Source organism: Ranitomeya imitator, chromosome 4, assembly GCF_032444005.1.
Source record: "Ranitomeya imitator isolate aRanImi1 chromosome 4, aRanImi1.pri, whole genome shotgun sequence".
NCBI classification, from domain to species: Eukaryota; Metazoa; Chordata; class Amphibia; order Anura; family Dendrobatidae; genus Ranitomeya; species Ranitomeya imitator.
The window spans coordinates 426,030,420-426,051,827 of record NC_091285.1 but is presented as its reverse complement, the minus strand read 5'-3'; the positions used below and the strand labels follow the sequence as shown (position 1 = coordinate 426,051,827).

Here is a 21,408-nt window from a genome sequence, read left to right as displayed (position 1 = left end):
TAGATTCAACAGACAATACCACACATCCCGCCGGGTTGAGATGAGTTGAGTCTAAAATATCATGATAAGTTTAGATACATAGGCTCCACGTTAAGCATGATATGTTACACCAGGGATGCAGCATACCATCAGCTATCATGAGATGCGATACTCGGACAACAGGACAGTATCAAACATGGTAGGCTTAGCTACATCAGCTCAGTTACACACAGCGTCGGACTGGAGCACCTTGGGCCCACCAGAGAAAATCATTCTTGGGGCCCACTATGTAGCTACATAGATATAGATACAAGACCACCAATTGTGCGGTAAAAAGCGCTAATATCAGGGTACAATATAAGGTAGTTCACGTCTTAATTATGTAGCAAGGGTTGGGGAAGCCCCCTTACAGAATGTAATGTAGCCCCCTCATAAAATTTAATGCAGTCCCCTATCATAGAATATAATGCAGCACCCCACAAAATATAATGCAACCCCCTCAGGTATAACGCAGTCCCCACCATAGAATATAATGTAGCACCCTAATAGGGTGTAATGCAGCCCCCCTCATATAGTATAATGCAGCCCACCACAGAATATAATGTAGTCCCCTGAGAGAATACAGCCCCACCACAGAATATAATGCAGCCCTCCCATAGAGAATACTGTAGCCCCCTCATATAGTATGATGTAGCCCCCCATAATATAATGTAGTGTAGTCCCCTGAGAATAATGCAGTCCCCCTACAGAATATAATGTAGCCCCCTCATAAAGTATAATGCAACCCCATCATTGTCCTCATCACCACCTCCATGATTTCCATCTCCCCTCCATCCCTATCATTCTCCACCACCACCTCCATCACTGCCCATTCCACCACCTCCATCATCACCTCCATCATTGCCTCCCCCCACCACCATCATTGCCCATTACCTCCATCATTGCCTCCCCCACCACCATCATTGCTCATTTCATCATCTCCATCATTGCCGTGGGAGGCAATGTTGCTTCCAACATTGCCAATCACCTCCATCATTGCCTCCCCCTCCACCATCATTGCCCATCACCTCCATCATTGCCTCCCCACCATCATTGCCTATCACCTCCATTGCCTATCACCTCCATCATTGCCCATCACCTCCATCATTGCCCATCACCGCCATCATTGCCTCCCCCCACCACCATCATTGCCCATTACCTCCATCATTGCCTCCCCCACCACCATCATTGCTCATTTCATCACCTCCATCATTGCCTCCCACCACCAACATTGCAAATCACCTCCATCATTGCCTCCCCCACCACCATCATTGCCCATCACCTCCATCATTGCCTCCCCACCATCAATGCCTGTCACCTCCATTGCCTATCACCTCCATTATTGCCCATCACCTCCATCATTGCCCATCACCGCCATCATTGCCTATCACCTCCATCATTGCCCATCACCTCCATCATTGCCTCCCCCACCACCATCATTGCCCATCACCTCCATCATTGCCTCCCCACCATCATTGCCTATCACCTCCATTGCCTATCACCTCCATCACTGCCCATCACCTCCATCATTGCCTCCCCCACCACCATCATTGTCCATCACCCCCATCATTGCCTCCCCACCATCATTGCCCATCACCTCCATCATTGTCTCCCCCACCACCATCATTGCCCATCACCTCCATCATTGTCTCCCCCCCACCAATATCATTGTCCTTCACCAGCACACACACACCACTCACTGCAGCTCATCACACACACACGCAGGCACAGACACACACACAGACACACTCTCTCACATACACACACAGGCAGGCACAGACACACACAGACACACTCTCACACGCGCAGGCACACACACGCAGACACACTCTCACATACACACACACTCAGAACACCAAGAAATGGGCAACGGTGAGGACCTCAGAATCAGAATTTGCACAAGGAAACTTAATGCAGCAGATGAGAAACACATTATGCTTATTTCTCTTCAAAATCAGATGTCCAATAGTTATATCAACTCAGATCATACAGCAGCTAGTGAGACCCAGCTGCACTTCTCCACTTTTCGGAGAATTCTGTCCAGAAGTGGTCTTCATGGAAGAATTACTAAAGCCAAGCATTTGAAATGGAAAAAAGACCAAGTGACTCAATTTTCCATAAAAGCATAGGAACCAGGCTGCAGAAATATTGTAGCAGGTGCTTTGGTCTGATGAGTAAAATATTAAAATAATTGACTGTAACAGAATGCAGTTTGTCGAAGTGCTGGAGAGCAGTACACTAATGAGTGTCTGTAGGCAACAGTGAAGCATGGTGGAGGTTCCTAACAAGATTGGTGCTGCATTTCAGCTAATGGAGATGGGCATTTAGTCAGAATCAATTATGTCCTCAGTGCCAAGACATACCAGCAGACACTTATCCATCATGTAATACCATCAGAAAGGTGTCCAATTGGATCCAAATTTAACTGCAGCAGTTCCCCAAGAACCAAAAAATCACATTGTATGATTTTTAAATAATTAAATTGCATTTTATTGCATTAAATAAGTATTTGATCACCTACCAACCAATAAGAATTCTGGCTCTCACAGACCTGTTAGTTTTTCTTTAAAAAGACCTCCCACTCTGCACTCATTACCTGTATTAATTGCATCTGTTTGAACTCGTTACCTATATAAAAGACACCTGTCCACACACTCAATCAATCACACTCCAACCTCCCCAACATGGCCAAGACCAAAGAGGTGTCTAAGGACACCAGGGACAAAATTGTAGATCTGCACAAGGCTGTGACGGGTTATAGGACAGTAGGCAAGCAGCTTGGTGAGAAGGCAGCAACTGTTGGCAAAATGATTACAAAATGGAAGAAACACAAGATAACTGTCAATCTTCCTCGGTCTGGGGTTCCATGCCAGCTCTTGTCTTGTGGGGTAAGGATGATTCTTAGAAAGGTAAAGAATCAGCTCAGAGCTACATGGTCAATGACCTGAAGAGAGCTGGGACCACAGTCTTAAACATTACCAATGGTAACACACTGACATCATGGATTAAAATCCTGTAGGGCACAGAAGATCCCCCTGCTCACGCCAGTACATGTCCAGGCCCACTTGAAGTTTGCCTGGATGATCCAGAGAAGGCAGGGTAGAAGGTCATGTGGTCAGATGAGACTAATATAGAACGTTTTGGTATCAACTCCACTCGCCGTGTTTGGAGAAAGAAGAAGGATGAGTACAACCCCAAGAACACCATTCCAACTGTGAAGCATACTTTGACGCAAGATTCTGGCCAACAACCTCCTTCCCTCAGTAAGAGCATTGAAGATGGGTCATGGCTGGGTTTTTAAGCATAACAATGACCCGAAACACACAGCCAGGGGAACTAAGGATTGGCTCTGTAAGAAGCATTTCAAGGTCCTGGAATGACCAAGCAAGTCTCTATACATGAACCCAATAGAAAATCTTTGGAGGGAGCTGAAACTCAATGTTGCCCAGTGAGAGCCCCAAAACCTGAAAGATATGGTGAAGATCTGTATGGAGGAGTGGGCCAAAATCCCTGCTGCAGTGTGTGCAAACTTGGTCAAGAACTACAGGAAACATCTCACCTCATTAATTGCAAACAAAGGATTCTGTACTAAATATTAAGTTCTGTTTTTCGATTGTATCAAATACTTATTTCATGCAATAAAATGCAAATTAATTATGTAAAAATCATACAGTGTGATATTCTGGATTTGTTTTAACATTCTGTCTCTTAGGCTGCCGTCACACTAGCAGTATTTGGTCAGTATTTGACATCAGTATTTACAAGCCAAAACCAGGAGTGGGTGATAAATACAGAAGTGGTGCATATGTTTCTATTATACTTTTCCTCTAATTGTTCCACTCCTGATTTTGGCTTACAGATACTGATGTAAAATACTGACCAAATACTGCTACTGTGACGGCAGCCTCAGGCTATATTCACACTTTGCGGATTTTGCTGCGGATCCGCAGCGGATTTGACCGCTGCGGATCCGCAGCAGTTTCCCATGAGTTTACATTTCAATGTAAACCTATGGGAAACAAAAAACGCTGTGCACATGCTGCAGAAAAATCCGCGCGGAAACGCCAGAGACGGACTACACCTCAACAAACCTGGGAAACACACATTCGCCAGAAGACTCGCTACACTCATCAGGAGGACGTTAAACTAGAAGAAGAGGGGACGGGAAGAAAAACATTAGACTCGAACAAAGACGACCCAGGAAAACATACTCAGAAGGGAGGTAAGAACATTTCTAAAACAATCCACAGTGAGGAGATTGGAACAAAACAAAATCCTCTAAACTGCATGCTCGCAAACGCCAGAAGCCTGACAAACAAGATGGAAGAACTAGAAGCAGAAATATCTACAGGTAACTTTGACATAGTGGGAATAACCGAGACATGGTTAGATGAAAGCTATGACTGGGCAGTTAACTTACAGGGTTACAGTCTGTTTAGAAAGGATCGTAAAAATCGGAGAGGAGGAGGGGTTTGTCTCTATGTAAAGTCTTGTCTAAAGTCCACTTTAAGGGAGGATATTAGCGAAGGGAATGAGGATGTCGAGTCCATATGGGTTGAAATTCATGGAGGGAAAAATGGTAACAAAATTCTCATTGGGGTCTGTTACAAACCCCCAAATATAACAGAAAGCATGGAAAGTCTACTTCTAAAGCAGATAGATGAAGCTGCAACCCATAATGAGGTCCTGGTTATGGGGGACTTTAACTACCCGGATATTAACTGGGAAACAGAAACCTGTGAAACCCATAAAGGCAACAGGTTTCTGCTAATAACCAAGAAAAATTATCTTTCACAATTGGTGCAGAATCCAACCAGAGGAGCAGCACTTTTAGACCTAATACTATCTAATAGACCTGACAGAATAACAAATCTGCAGGTGGTTGGGCATTTAGGAAATAGCGACCACAATATTGTGCAGTTTCACCTGTCTTTCACTAGGGGGACTTGTCAGGGAGTCACAAAAACATTGAACTTTAGGAAGGCAAAGTTTGAACAGCTTAGAGATGCCCTTAATCTGGTAGACTGGGACAATATCCTCAGAAATGAGAATACAGATAATAAATGGGAAATGTTTAAGAACATCCTAAATAGGCAGTGTAAGCGGTTTATACCTTGTGGGAATAAAAGGACTAGAAATAGGAAAAACCCAATGTGGCTAAACAAAGAAGTAAGACAGGCAATTAACAGTAAAAAGAAAGCATTTGCACTACTAAAGCAGGATGGCACCATTGAAGCTCTAAAAAACTATAGGGAGAAAAATACTTTATCTAAAAAACTAATTAAAGCTGCCAAAAAGGAAACAGAGAAGCACATTGCTAAGGAGAGTAAAACTAATCCCAAACTGTTCTTCAACTATATCAATAGTAAAAGAATAAAAACTGAAAATGTAGGCCCCTTAAAAAATAGTGAGGAAAGAATGGTTGTAGATGACGAGGAAAAAGCTAACATATTAAACACCTTCTTCTCCACGGTATTCACGGTGGAAAATGAAATGCTAGGTGAAATCCCAAGAAACAATGAAAACCCTATATTAAGGGTCACCAATCTAACCCAAGAAGAGGTGCGAAACCGGCTAAATAAGATTAAAATAGATAAATCTCCGGGTCCGGATGGCATACACCCACGAGTACTAAGAGAACTAAGTAATGTAATAGATAAACCATTATTTCTTATTTTTAGGGACTCTATAGCGACAGGGTCTGTTCCGCAGGACTGGCGCATAGCAAATGTGGTGCCAATATTCAAAAAGGGCTCTAAAAGTGAACCTGGAAATTATAGGCCAGTAAGTCTAACCTCTATTGTTGGTAAAATATTTGAAGGGTTTCTGAGGGATGTTATTCTGGATTATCTCAATGAGAATAACTGTTTAACTCCATATCAGCATGGGTTTATGAGAAATCGCTCCTGTCAAACCAATCTAATCAGTTTTTATGAAGAGGTAAGCTATAGACTGGACCACGGTGAGTCATTGGACGTGGTATATCTCGATTTTTCCAAAGCGTTTGATACCGTGCCGCACAAGAGGTTGGTACACAAAATGAGAATGCTTGGTCTGGGGGAAAATGTGTGTAAATGGGTTAGTAACTGGCTTAGTGATAGAAAGCAGAGGGTGGTTATAAATGGTATAGTCTCTAACTGGGTCGCTGTGACCAGTGGGGTACCGCAGGGGTCAGTATTGGGACCTGTTCTCTTCAACATATTCATTAATGATCTGGTAGAAGGTTTACACAGTAAAATATCGATATTTGCAGATGATACAAAACTATGTAAAGCAGTTAATACAAGAGAAGATAGTATTCTGCTACAGATGGATCTGGATAAGTTGGAAACTTGGGCTGAAAGGTGGCAGATGAGGTTTAACAATGATAAATGTAAGGTTATACACATGGGAAGAGGGAATCAATATCACCATTACACACTGAACGGGAAACCACTGGGTAAATCTGACAGGGAGAAGGACTTGGGGATCCTAGTTAATGATAAACTTACCTGGAGCAGCCAGTGCCAGGCAGCAGCTGCCAAGGCAAACAGGATCATGGGGTGCATTAAAAGAGGTCTGGATACACATGATGAGAGCATTATACTGCCTCTGTACAAATCCCTAGTTAGACCGCACATGGAGTACTGTGTCCAGTTTTGGGCACCGGTGCTCAGGAAGGATATAATGGAACTAGAGAGAGTACAAAGGAGGGCAACAAAATTAATAAAGGGGATGGGAGAACTACAATACCCAGATAGATTAGCGAAATTAGGATTATTTAGTCTAGAAAAAAGATGACTGAGGGGCGATCTAATAACCATGTATAAGTATATAAGGGGACAATACAAATATCTCGCTGAGGATCTGTTTATGCCAAGGAAGGTGACGGGCACAAGGGGGCATTCTTTGCGTCTGGAGGAGAGAAGGTTTTTCCACCAACATAGAAGAGGATTCTTTACTGTTAGGGCAGTGAGAATCTGGAATTGCTTGCCTGAGGAGGTGGTGATGGCGAACTCAGTCGAGGGGTTCAAGAGAGGCCTGGATGTCTTCCTGGAGCAGAACAATATTGTATCATACAATTATTAGGTTCTGTAGAAGGACGTAGATCTGGGTATTTATTATGATGGAATATAGGCTGAACTGGATGGACAAATGTCTTTTTTCGGCCTTACTAACTATGTTACTATGTTACTATGTTACATTCCGCAGCATGTCACTTCTTTTCTGCGGATTTTCAGCTGCTCCAATAGAAAACTGCAGTTGAAAATCCGCAGAAGAAAACGCAGTAAAAACCGCGATAAATCCGCAGTAAAAACCGCGATGGGTTTTCACTGCGGATTTTGCAATTCCGCTGCGGAAAAATCCGCAGTGGAATCTGCAAAGTGTGCACATAGCCTTACAGTTGATGTGTACCTACGATAAAAATTACAGACCTTTCCATTTTTTGTGTGGGGGAAAACTTGCAAAATCAGCAGTGCATCAAATACTTATTTTTCCCACTGTATATATAAAAAGAGGGGACACAGAAAATACCTAACTTTCCGGTACACTATAAATTTTGCACTTACAGTATGTGTAGATAGCCAAGAAAAGAACAGATTGGGAATAGAGAAGGATGGTTTTGTTTGTCAGTATTACTGGTAGATTAGATTTTGAGTAAAGGGCACATACTTACGGTACATTTTTGGTTAATTGCAGCGTTGTAATTAACGTCATTAAAGCATGCATTGAAGCCTTTATTTTTTTTTTTTCTTTTGTGTTCATGGCGATTAAAAAATGAAAATATAATGTGTGGATGTTGATATGGCATCACAAGAAATTCCCATCTGCTAAATTTCTTATAGAGTAAAAGTATTCACTTTCAAAATGAGCCATTCCAAAAAACGAAAGTTGCCTGAGAGGTATAGGTATATGTTAGAAATGATTACCTTACAGTTCCTTAGGATAAGCCTTCTCCTTACTTCTACAGATTGCATAAATGATCTAGTTTTCTTAGTCTTAGATATCAGGAATAGATAGTGACAGCTTGAACTCTCCTACTTACTAACATAGTAGTGTCCTGCAACTACATATATTATGATCAATTAGTCAGATCATGTTACTCTGCTCCTCTTCTGCCTACAAAGACTACTTGCAGAATTTACAATCTCTGCAATTACACATAATTGGACTTGCTGTTGAAGGTCACATTTCTATTCAACATTGACCTTAATATTCAGAATGATAATGGATCTTGTATTGTACACATATTACTAAAACACCCCCATCGCCTTCATGAAGTCAATATGTTAAATTCTCTAAGCTGCTAATTCAAAGCCGTGATAAGCACCAGTGAGCATTAAATAAAAGTGAATTATAAAGGATTCCTCATCCAAACAGAATGACACACTAACCAGTATATAATCTAGAAATATGGCTTTGACTGACACTTAGCATCCACAATCATCTCAGCCACCTGCCAGGATCTGTCATCTTCTTCCCATGTTATACAAGTCCTGCTTAAGGATTTCTGGGATAAGTGAAGCTCTGAGGAACATTGCCTACCCCTACAGTATTTCAGAGGGAAATGCCAACATACCGGGTGAAGAGACATCTGTGTTGTATTGGTTATTCTCTACCTTGGGATTCAGATGGACACGACAGGCTGATCTTGGCAAGTTGTGAATATTAGGATTTTGGGACAAATCCAAAAATGTTATATGACACGAACAAATTTGGTTTACGTTAGTCATTGAGCTGCATCAAATAACTTGGGGCCCTCGGTTTCTTCCTAGGTCAATGCTATTTCTGAAGAAGAAGGCTTTGTCTGTGCAGACAATACATACTGCCTGGAAAGCTGCCAGGTACCTTTCATGTACCAAGAATCCAAAGCACCAGGTATTAAGAAGTGAGTTTTATTTTAAAGCTTCCCGTAAAATCTGCTGCTGTAGGATCTGGTACCTTGGATTATTACTGCATGCACTAAGATAATGATAGTGATGGAATATCACACCAAAGGTGCTAGTGGTCCTACGGTATTCCTACTGTGATTTTCACTGACCTGCACATGGGAGTACACAGTATAATGGGAGAAACATCTTGCGAGCACTTGATATCTTGTCATAAAATATATCAACTTTTTTGTCTTGTCTTTAGCCTATATCTCTGCCTTTTTGTAAGGGAAGCACTATATCTCTACTTAAAAAAACTTGAGTAATTGTAAGAATATTTCATTCTTCTTCATTATTGATCCTGACTTACTGCCATTATTACAGTCCAGACAGTCCTGCTGGTCATTCTAGGAAACAATCAGTGGGCTTGTAATCAGATATATCCCGATCAGATTAACCAATCTCCTAGAATGTATTGAGACAATTATACTTAGTAAAGACTATACTTCACGCAGAACAAGCCTCTAGAAAAAGATCTTTGCAGACTTTGATTCACAAGAAACGCTGGGGAACTTAAGCTCTGAAGTAGATTTCTTTTTAATGCATCTGGGTTATAATAAGCTTTAATACAGAACAAAAGACCAAAACTTTTTTTTTTTCTGTAGATTCATTCTTTTTGTAAACAGAAAAACCTATAATTTAAGGTGACCAGGTTTCCTAAATCACAACTCTACCCAAAGCACCAACATAACATTTTCTGGAGAGAATTATTACACGAAATGATGATGTACTCAGTCCCTGAGAGTGCAGAAGACGCAAACATTCCTGATGTTCGTCTCAATACTTTTTTCTTTTTTTTTGCCATTTTGTTCAAGTATGTCATCTCATCTAATGGGTATTCTATAGGCAGACAAGAAAATGACAAAAATCCCATACCTAGCTCCACAAGCGCACGTTTACCATGAACAATGACGTGCGTTCATATGCGTAGATGCTGTATACTGTACACCTACACACTCACACACATGCATGCTCCACGCAATTACCTTCCCACACTGCTGCATTAATAACAGCCACATACACAGTCGTGCACACTGACAACGCAGGACACATTTCCAGTTACACAATTCATACAACGAAAAAAACCACAGGAGACATAAAGTGAGACGAGCATTTGTGTGATACATCCTATAATGCGACAGGCACGGGAAGAGAGGCTGCACAATGTGACAGAGGGGAGAGCATCTGGGCCTCTCAGATGTTGCTCCTGCTGTCCTGTTTCTCCCTCATATACACATTTTCCCATCAGTTCCGAATAACCATCCTCTTCAGTCATCCTTCCTACGCCACTCTTTCGCATCCCTCTTCACCTGTCTTGTCTGATCACACCCGACCCACTACACCTTTCCGACCTCCAAGACCCTCGTCCCTCTTCCACCATGGTTCCTAGCCCGTCTGACTTCCTCTAGTCTTTCTTCGACTATCCTTTGGTACTCTCTTCTTACCTCTCTCTCATTCTCTTCTCTTTTTTACCTTCTCTTCAGTTTCAGAAAGAGAGCTCAGAGCGACATCACCATGGTAATAAGGTTGTGGATTGCTAAAGAAGGAGAGAGAATGTGAAAAGTGTGAGCAGGGGTGATGGAAAAGATGGGGTGAGGGGGATGGAAAATAAAAAAAGGGAAACGGTAACAGAGGCACCCACAGGAGGATAAGAGTGAGATGGACAAGAAATAGAGGTTGCGGAAATGATTAGAAAGGGGGTGTGTAGTCAGTGGGTGTATTGCTGCGTGTGCTGGGAGGAAGGCTATGTATGTGTTAGAATGCTTTTCACAGGATTCGTGTGAATTGATAGAGGGGGATGAGGAGGGAAGCGACTGTTCTGTTTGAGGAAACTATGCAGGAAAGTTCAATTACATAAAGTTGGATTTTATGTAAGCTTAGTCATGTGTGTAGCAGCCATATTAGAGCGATAGCGGTATGGCGGGGAGCATGATAATACCCTGCTTCTTCTTACTAAAATAGGGATTTTCTTACAGAGTCAGGTTTTGTCTTATGTTATCATTTGTTGATTTATTTATTTTGCTTACATAGTGCCAATATTTTGCACAGCAGACATTCTCATCGCTGTCCCCATCGGGGGCCACAACCTAAATTCCCTATCAGTATGTGTTGGAGAATGGGAGGGGAAACCCACCAAATATGGGGAGAACATATAAACTCCTTGCAGATAATGTCCCTGGTGGGATTTGAAAGCCGGAACCCAATGTATAACAGATTTAGCAGATCTGTCGTCTTGTGCTCTTCTCACAATACCATTTTAAATTCCATTTTTAAATTACACAAGACTGTTGAGAAATGTCAATACCATCTTAAAGAAAGGTAGCACAAGCAATATCTCAGGGATCTTCTGGTTTAAGGAAAATAAAATATATTAGTTGTTGGGGACTGGTATGCACGTGGGGAACGAGAAACAGATTTATCATCCACAGAAACAGAACACCCTGATTCTGATACTCAACAGAAAACATCTTGGGGGCTTCAGAGAAGCCGAAACAGGGGTTATCCTAGGGGTGAACGGCACAAATCTTTGTCTAGAACTATTTTTTTAGACAAAGCTTACCCCTTGCAAAGTCACAACCTCTTCAAAAAGGATTACACCTGCAGGTTGTTAATTTGTCCAAAAGAACTCTTAACGACATAGAAATGTCTGTACTAAGTAAGGGAAGAACTACAAAATTAATGGCATACCAGAAGAGCCCCTGCAATCCCATTGACTACAATGGGGTCTGTTGTGACTCCTTCATTTTACTGGAATTAATACAGTGTGATAATTCTGATGATATAGAATTACCGGCATTTGCAATCAAAGTTTCAATCACACAATACCAAATGTGATAAGATTCTCTAACCAAATGAAAGCCTAATCTTTGCTACATTTAGGTCTCCACATGTCTGTGGAAAATGGTACCGGTATCATCAGTGTTTTCCATTAGTGTGTCTCTTTTTACCATTAGTGTGTTATCCATGTTTCCCTTCTTACCATCAGTGTCATCCGTGTCCCTTTTTAACATCAGTGTGTCATCCGTGTGTCAGTTTTTACCATCCATGTGTCCCTTCTTACCATCAGTGTGTCATCCATGTCCCTTTTTACCATCAGTGTGTCATCCGTGTGTCTTTTTACCATCAGTGTGTCAGCCGTGTCCCTTTTACCATCAGTGTGTCATCCATGTGTCCCTTTTTACCATCAGTGTGTCATCCGTGTGTCCCTTTTTACCATCAGTGTCATCCGTGTCCCTTTTTACCATCAGTGTTTCATCCGTGTGTCCCTTTTTACCATCAGTGTCTCATCCGTGTCCCTTTTACCATCAGTGTGTCATCCGTGTGTCTCTTTTTATCATCAGTGTGTCATCCATATGTCCCGTTTTATCATCAGCGTGTCCCTTTTTACCATCAGTGTGTCATCCGTGTGTTTTTTTTACCGTCAGTGTGTCATCTGTATGTCCCGTTTTATCATCAGCATGTCCCTTTTACCATCAGTGTGTCCTCCGTGTGTCCCTTTTTACCATCAGTGTGTCATTCGTGTGTCTATTTAGCATCAGTGTGTCATCCGTGTGTCCCTTCTTACCATCAGTGTGTCATCCGTGTACCTTTTTACCATCAGTGTGTCATCCGTGTGTCCCTTTTTATCATCAGTGTGTCATCCGTGTGTTTTTTTACCGTCAGTGTGTCATCCGTATGTCCCATTTTGTCATCAGTGTGTCTCTTTTCACCATCAGTGTGTCATTCGTGTGTCACTTTTCACCATCAGTGTGTCATCCGTTTGTCTTTTTACCATCAGTGTGTCATCCGTGTCCTTTTTTACCATCAGTGTGTCATCCGTGTGCCCCTTTTTATCATCAGTGTGTCATCCCTATGTCCCGTTTTATCATCAGTGTCATCCATATGTCCCTTTTTATCATCAGTGTGTCATCCGTGTGTTACTTCTTACCATCAGTGTATCATCCGTGTGTCCCTTCTTACCATCAGTGTGTCATCTGTGTGTCCTTTTTACCATCAGTGTGTCATCTATATGTCCCGTTTTATCATCAGTGTGTCATCCGTGTGTCCCTTCCTACCATCGGTGTGTCATCTGTGTGTCCCTTCTTACCATCAGTGTGTCATCCGGGTGTTCCTCCTTAACATCAGTGTGTCATCCAAGTTTTCCTGGTATGGCTAAAGAAAGTAAATAAATTATAAAGCTTCTCCTATACTTTGCAATGTTAAACATGGACTGTATACTGATGCCATCCATACGCTGTATGTGTTTTTCACCGACCCTTAGACTTATATTGGCCCTTGTCATCCCTGTTGTTGGAAGAAAATGGGCATGACTCCATGTGTTTCACACAACACATGGTCTGTATAGCACCATAGGTGAAAAAAAACAGATACCACACGTACTGGAAACATGGACATGTGTAAAATATTTCAGGTAAACATAAAGTACAGCGAAGCTGCACATTCTTTTCACAGTTACTGTTAACACAATCATTGAGATGTTTCACTAGAGATATTTATGGCATAGATTTAGATTCCAGCTCTGGGACATACATCCATCTCCAGAATGGGGGTCACCTGATCCAGTTAGCGTCCGACCACCAGTGAGTGGAGAGGTGGTAGCTCATGCACCTGCAACGCCCCAGGGTCCTGGTCGTTGCAGAAATATCATTCTCCTCTAAGGGTGAGTGATGTTACGTCTGAAGGCAATAAAAGAGATCGCTTTACCAGGTAAACACAATGCATGCAACATGTTCACACTCCAGGCCAGAAGTGGGAGCTCTAAGCCTGTTTTAGGTGAGCTCCCCTATAAAACATCCTGATCTGGAGGGAAAAGGGGTTCAGAGTTCAGTTCCTGTCAGGAAGACAGAGGGAGAGGAAGGAGTCCTGGAGCCTGAAGTGCTGCAGCTCCTGGAAGAAGATACTAAAGTGAACATATTGCAGAGAGTGTGCAGGAAAGCAGAGCACAGGAGAGGAATATTAGAGGGAGACCAGCCAGGAGCAGACTGCTTCCTTCTGAGGCGCAGGAATCCGGTAGCCAGAATACCGAGGGAGTAAGGATCTCTATGCTTTACTTCAAAAACTGGCAGGACAGATAATTCCACGTTACGTGCCCGACCTATACCCAGGAGACACAGTGGCAACTTGTGGGAGCTGGGGCGTGCTAGAGTCCCTGTAAAAAGCCTCAGGCCATCAGTCATACGGGTTGTTCCTATCCATCTGGGGGACAGAGAGAAAGACAAAACATCTAGAACATCTACAACAGTTGTGAGGACCTTATGAGAGGCTCATCAGTAAGGTACTACAACATCCAGGCGCTAGAGGAAGGCTACTGATTTCCACCTGGATAAGGGGACTCTGGATTTGCCTTCAGACCGGTCGGACTCTGCCAGCCCTGTGATCCGGTGCTCTGGACTGTGGACGCTGAAGCCTTCAGTAAAGGTAAAGAGACTGCAACCTTGTGTCCTCGTTCTTCACTGCGCCTTTCACCATCCACCATCCACACACTGGGAAGCCGTGGGGACACACTTCACCTGTGGGAAGGTATACCATCTAGCTGCCATAACATCACCCCAGCGGACCCCTTAAAGCAGCGTTGGTCACCCTGACCGAATACCACAGGTGGCGTCACGAACATTATCCCTTTAAAGACCTTTCCCCATTTACAACGGACGTCCCTAGGGCCACGGACCGGGTCAGTCACCGTGACAACCCCCCCAGAGAACCAAAGGACCTGGTACCGAGTACCCCACTGCCCTACGGAGGCGATCCACACCTGCTCCCAATTCATTGCTAATACAGGCAAGAGTATTTGCTGGGCTGTTTTCACCACTCACTGGAGGTCGGATTGGGGCACGCTCATTCTGGACATAGGTGTGGGTCCCAAAGTTGGGATTTGCATCCATGAGACATTTATGTCATATCCTGTCAACATCCCATTAATATCTAATAAGAAGCAACCACTTTAAAGATTACCTATCGCCAGGACAAATGTGGCAGTTTTGCTCCTATTTTCATCTCACCACTCCCCTGAATATTCAATATTTTGTTATTTATTTTTTTAAATACGCCATATGGTTTTAAGATATGGGCCTTTTCACTTAGTGCTAATTTTGATGGTAATTAACAATGTGGTATTGATCTCTGGGTAACAATGCAGAGCAGCCCCTAGAGAATCCTGTAAGCAATGCCCCCTTGATAAAGTCAACATTTGCCCTAAGTAAAAAAAAATAGGGAGTATTCAGGAGAGCAGTGTAAATAATATAAGAGCAAAAACTGCCCACTTTTGATCTGATGAGAGTATGCTAACATTATTGATCATTTTTAGGGTATATGCACACGTTGCGGATTTCCTGCGGATCCGCAGCTTTTTTTGTGGTGCAGAAACTCTGCAGATCCGCAAGTGATTTACAGTACAATGTAAATCAATGGTTAAATTTAAAAATGCTGTGCTAATGGTGGGGAAAATTCCGTGCGGAAACGCTGCGGATTAAAAGAAGTAGAATGTCACTTCTTTTTTTGCGGATCTGCAGCGTTTTTGCACCCATTCCATTACAGAAATCTGCAGGGGTAAAAAACACAGAAAATCCGCAGCGAAACCGCACAAAAAACGCGTCAAATCCGCACCTGCGTTTTCTGCCAAGAGATGCAGAATCCGCATCAGAAATTCCTAAGCCTAATCTGCAACGTGTGCACATAGCCTTAGCACTTTTCTTCAATGCATTTTTGGCTGAGAAAAAACTGTAGGGTTTAACTGTACCAACAAAGTGCATGAGATTTCTGATTATTTTTTAATTGCAGATTTAAAGCAGTATCAAATCTGCAGCATGTCAATTCGTTGTGTTTTTTCTGTGTTTTCCCCATACAAATTATTTGAAGAAAAAAAGCATTAAAAAGTGCATATTTTACGCAGCGTTTTTCCTGCCAACACTCCTGTATTTGTAGCAAATTTTTCTGCTGCAAATCCTGAACATGTACACATACCCTAAGTGTAGATCCACTAGAGATTAATTAGCTTCCTTTATTCTTATAAAGGGCATCGCGCGGGTATCAAAGTTGACATTTTCTGACTACTGACAGAAAAATTTGAGAACAATTGCTCTTCATGACCAGAGCCGCCCACCATCTACCTGGTAACAACAGTTTGTGATTAGAGAACCCTGCCTCAGATATCTATATAGAATGAAATCCTCATTTGTATAATGAGATAATTCCGTATAACATAATTACTTCACTGTACAATTAACCTGACAGACCACTGAGTAGATTTATTACAAAAAGTCAGAAGCAAAAGTCAGGGAGTTTCCCAAAGCAAGCATGCAGGCCACAGCTTTCATTTCCTAAAAGCCGCATAAAAATGAGTGTAGGATCTTAATGGTTAATATAGGACACATTTTATTTACCGTACATTGTTTTTAATATATTCCCACAATTGTTTCTACATCTCAACCGAAGAGATTGCTGTGGTTCATTTTATTGTCCAAATGGACAGGCCTCCAAAGAGTAGAAAGTGTTATTGAAAATGTTGCCTTGGCATTTCCAGAAGTAGTCCTCCCCATGTTGTGGCTTGTACATGTTGCAGTTTAGGGCAGTCCCACACGTCCAGATAATGCCGGTACCGGAAAAATCGGTACCGGAATTATCCGTGTGCCCGTGCGTTTCTGTGGCACATCAGTGTGGCACACGTGCGGCACACATGTGCCGCCCGTGTGCCCACTGGGTACCACAAGTGCAGCGCCCCAGAGATCTGGTCGTTGCATTAACGTCGCTCTGCCACTAAGGGGAGTGATGGTACGTCTGATGGCACTAAAGGAGTTCTACTGAACAGGTATCACCAAGCACACACTACACTTCACACTCCGGCCGCTAGGGGGAGCAAAAGACTTATTTATTGGGCCACTTCTCAAATTGGTAAAACTAGGGGTCGGACAGGAAGTTAGGCAGAACGAAGCCTGGGAGAGCTCCAGGAAGGACCTGTCAGAACTGGGAAATCTGGCAGGTACCTAGCGAAAGGACAGATTGTTACGGAACCGCGCCTGCACTACCTTGCGGCGGTATCCTAAGAAAGAGACAAGAAAGGAAGGATATTGTGGAACAGTGAGAAATGAGATCAGCACAAAGGAGATCCAGTAGGAGTCGTGCCCCGAGAACGGCAACATCTTACTGAGGCGCATCGCCGGTGGCCAGAGCACCGAAGAAGTAACAGTCTCCACGCATTACTTCAAACAGCGGCAGGACAGTTCATTACAGGTTAGCTGTCTACCATATGTCATGATATGTAACATAGTAACATAGTAACATAGTTAGTAAGGCCGAAAAAAGACATTTGTCCATCCAGTTCAGCCTATATTCCATCATAATAAATACCCAGATCTACGTCCTTCTACAGAACCTAATAATTGTATGATACAATATTGTTCTGCTCCAGGAAGACATCCAGGCCTCTCTTGAACCCCTCGACTGAGTTCGCCATCACCACCTCCTCAGGCAAGCAATTCCAGATTCTCACTGCCCTAACAGTAAAGAATCCTCTTCTATGTTGGTGGAAAAACCTTCTCTCCTCCAGACGCAAAGAATGCCCCCTTGTGCCCGTCACCTTCCTTGGTATAAACAGATCCTCAGCGAGATATTTGTATTGTCCCCTTATATACTTATACATAGTTATTAGATCGCCCCTCAGTCGTCTTTTTTCTAGACTAAATAATCCTAATTTCGCTAATCTATCTGGGTATTGTAGTTCTCCCATCCCCTTTATTAATTTTGTTGCCCTCCTTTGTACTCTCTCTAGTTCCATTATATCCTTCCTGAGCACCGGTGCCCAAAACTGGACACAGTACTCCATGTGCGGTCTAACTAGGGATTTGTACAGAGGCAGTATAATGCTCTCATCATGTGTATCCAGACCTCTTTTAATGCACCCCATGATCCTGTTTGCCTTGGCAGCTGCTGCCTGGCACTGGCTGCTCCAGGTAAGTTTATCATTAACTAGGATCCCCAAGTCCTTCTCCCTGTCAGATTTACCCAGTGGTTTCCCGTTCAGTGTGTAATGGTGATATTGATTCCCTCTTCCCATGTGTATAACCTTACATTTATCATTGTTAAACCTCATCTGCCACCTTTCAGCCCAAGTTTCCAACTTATCCAGATCCATCTGTAGCAGAATACTATCTTCTCTTGTATTAACTGCTTTACATAGTTTTGTATCATCTGCAAATATCGATATTTTACTGTGTAAACCTTCTACCAGATCATTAATGAATATGTTGAAGAGAACAGGTCCCAATACTGACCCCTGCGGTACCCCACTGGTCACAGCGACCCAGTTAGAGACTATACCATTTATAACCACCCTCTGCTTTCTATCACTAAGCCAGTTACTAACCCATTTACACACATTTTCCCCCAGACCAAGCATTCTAATTTTGTGTACCAACCTCTTGTGCGGCACGGTATCAAACGCTTTGGAAAAATCGAGATATACCACGTCCAATGACTCACCGTGGTCCAGTCTATAGCTTACCTCTTCATAAAAACTGATTAGATTGGTTTGACAGGAGCGATTTCTCATAAACCCATGCTGATATGGAGTTAAACAGTTATTCTCATTGAGATAATCCAGAATAACATCCCTCAGAAACCCTTCAAATATTTTACCAACAATAGAGGTTAGACTTACTGGCCTATAATTTCCAGGTTCACTTTTAGAGCCCTTTTTGAATATTGGCACCACATTTGCTATGCACCAGTCCTGCGGAACAGACCCTGTCGCTATAGAGTCACTAAAAATAAGAAATAATGGTTTATCTATTACATTACTTAGTTCTCTTAGTACTCGTGGGTGTATGCCATCCGGACCCGGAGATTTATCTATTTTAATCTTATTTAGCCGGTTTCGCACCTCTTCTTGGGTTAGATTGGTGACCCTTAATATAGGGTTTTCATTGTTTCTTGGGATTTCACCTAGCATTTCATTTTCCACCGTGAATACCGTGGAGAAGAAGGTGTTTAATATGTTAGCTTTTTCCTCGTCATCTACAACCATTCTTTCCTCACTATTTATTAAGGGGCCTACATTTTCAGTTTTTAAGGGGCCTACATTTTCAGTTTAAGGGGCCTACATTTTCAGTTATGTACTTTTGCCCTGTCCTGTATTTGAATAATATGCCATTTGATGTATGTAACTGTTCTCTGGTTTCTATTAGCTGTAATTTATGTATTTTCTTGGCTGGGAGTTCACCTGTAACAATGTCACCTTCCCCCAATACTTGCAGCCCAAAGCTCTAATGTAATTAAGATTTGTCAACATCACTAGTGGAGGAATAGCCATTCTTCCTCACAGCAGGTGGCTAGTCAAATGTACATATTACATAGACTGCCTGGAGCCCACCAGTCTAGAATCTTCTGGTGGACCCTTCCATTGAATAGAAGGTGTAACCCCTACCCCTTCATGGGCGGATCCCAGGAGCTCAGACTATCCATTCTTATTTTGAGATCAGATGTGAGTTGATCCTTGAAGGAGAAGGAGTGGGGATTCTTAGCTGAGGCAAGACCCCATGTCCATCTGTGACTGCGGAAGCGAACGGGGCGAGACTTGAGCTGAGGACATATCTCGTCGCCCGTGGGATTGTTTTGGGATCCCTTGGACTCGTGTGGACTATTGCTTTGTTACCTGGCACAAGGATTATCGGGAGGTGCCCCCGAACCTGTTCCGTTGGACTAATTGTGGACTCTGTAGATCTACCTGCATGTGTTGTTCCAGTGTTCTTGATAATAAATCTGTTGAATCATCCCTCGGCCTGTTGTCCCTTCTTGCTCTGCCGTACACCCCGTCACACCATACAACACCTAAGAAGGACATAGGAGGCAGTCGTGGGAGAGGGGTGACACTAGTGTTATGATCTGGTGGCCTAGGAGCAGCATGTGACATACTCTGGAGAAGGTGGTACCTGTACTGACCGCAGACCCTGAACTTAGCAGCGCAACTAGAAATAGCCGTGGGATGTACCTACCACTCCCTAGACACCTCGACACAGCCTAAGAACTAACTTCCCCTAAAGATAGAAACGGAAAAACTATCTTGCCTCAGAGAAAATCCCCAAAGGATAGACAGCCCCCCACAAATATTGACTGTGAGAGGAGAGGGAAATGACAAACGCAGACTGAAATCAGGATTAGCAAAGGAGGCCTTACTAGCTAAAAAGAAAGAAAAGGACAGCGAACTATGCGGTCAGTATTAAAACACTAGAAAATATCCACCACAGAAAATACAAAACTCCACATCTGACTAAAGACATGGAGGGTATATCTGCATCTCCAGAGATACCGCTTGGCTGCAAAAAATCCTTACACAGACAAGCTGGACAAGACAAAACATGAAAATGCACTGAACTATAAGGCCCAAAGCATGTGGACAGCAAAAACAAAGCCAGGACTTATCTTTGTTGAAAAGCACAGCAAACAGGAGAGACCAGTAAGGGATGTGAATCCTCCAAAAAACAATGGACAACTGGCACTGACTAAAGGATCAAGCAGGACTAAATAGCTGAGTCCAAATTGCAAAAAGTGAACACACCTGATAAATGCTGCGATCCAAAGACAGCAGCACTACCACTCATACCCACCGGAGGGAGCCCAAGAGCAGAATTCACAACAGTACCCCCCCTTGAGGAGGGGTCACCGAACCCTCACCAGAGCCCCAAGGCCGATCAGGACGAGCCAAATGAAAGGCACGAACCAAATCGTCAGCATGAACATCGGAGGCAACAACCCAAGAATTATCCTCCTGGCCATAACCCTTCCATTTGACCAGATACTGAAGCTTCCGCCTCGAAAAACGAGAATCCAAAATCTTCTCAACCACATACTCCAAATCCCCATCAATCAACACAGGGGCCGGAGGATCAACAGAGGGAACAACGGGCACCACATACTTCCGCAACAAAGATCTATGGAAAACATTATGGATGGAAAAAGAGGCTGGAAGGGCCAAACGAAAAGACACTGGATTGATAATCTCAGAAATCCTATAAGGACCAATAAACCGAGGCTTGAACTTAGGGGAAGAAACCTTCATAGGAACATGACGGGAAGACAACCAGACCAAATCCCCAACCCGAAGCCGGGAACCAACACACCGACGACGATTAGCAAAACGTTGAGCCTCCTCCTGAGACAGCACCAAATTGTCCACAACATAAGCCAAAATCTGCTGCAACCTGTCGACCACAGAATCCACACCAGGAAGGTCAGAAGGCTCAACCTGCCCAGAAGAAAAACGAGGATGAAAACCAAAATTACAAAAAAAAGGCGAAACCAAAGTAGCCGACCTAGCCCGATTATTAAGGGCAAACTCGGCCAATGGCAAGAAAGCCACCCAATCATCCTGATCAGCAGACACAAAGCATCTCAAATAAGTTTCCAAAGTCTGATTAGTTTGCTCGGTTTGGCCATTTGTCTGAGGATGAAATGCGGAAGAAAAAGACAAATCAATGCCCAGCCTAGC

At 43.0% G+C, this 21,408-nt stretch overlaps 1 protein-coding gene across 4 annotated transcripts in view; it reads right to left on the bottom strand.

Moving 5' to 3' along the window:
• Positions 1 to 21,408, bottom strand: part of SHANK3 (SH3 and multiple ankyrin repeat domains 3) — a 614,328-nt gene that overhangs the window by 565,766 nt on the left and 27,154 nt on the right. Inside the window, exon 1 of one of the 4 annotated variants that reach the window (XM_069765495.1) lies at positions 10,376 to 10,573. The exons of 1 other annotated variant lie outside the window; for it this stretch is intronic. In XM_069765495.1, coding sequence (XP_069621596.1) covers positions 10,376 to 10,386 — 11 coding nt within the window. In that variant the 5' untranslated portion in view covers positions 10,387 to 10,573. Of the gene's footprint in view, positions 1 to 10,375; positions 10,574 to 21,408 lie in introns of those variants that run through there. 2 more of the 4 variants (XM_069765496.1, XM_069765493.1) reach the window with 2 other exon arrangements.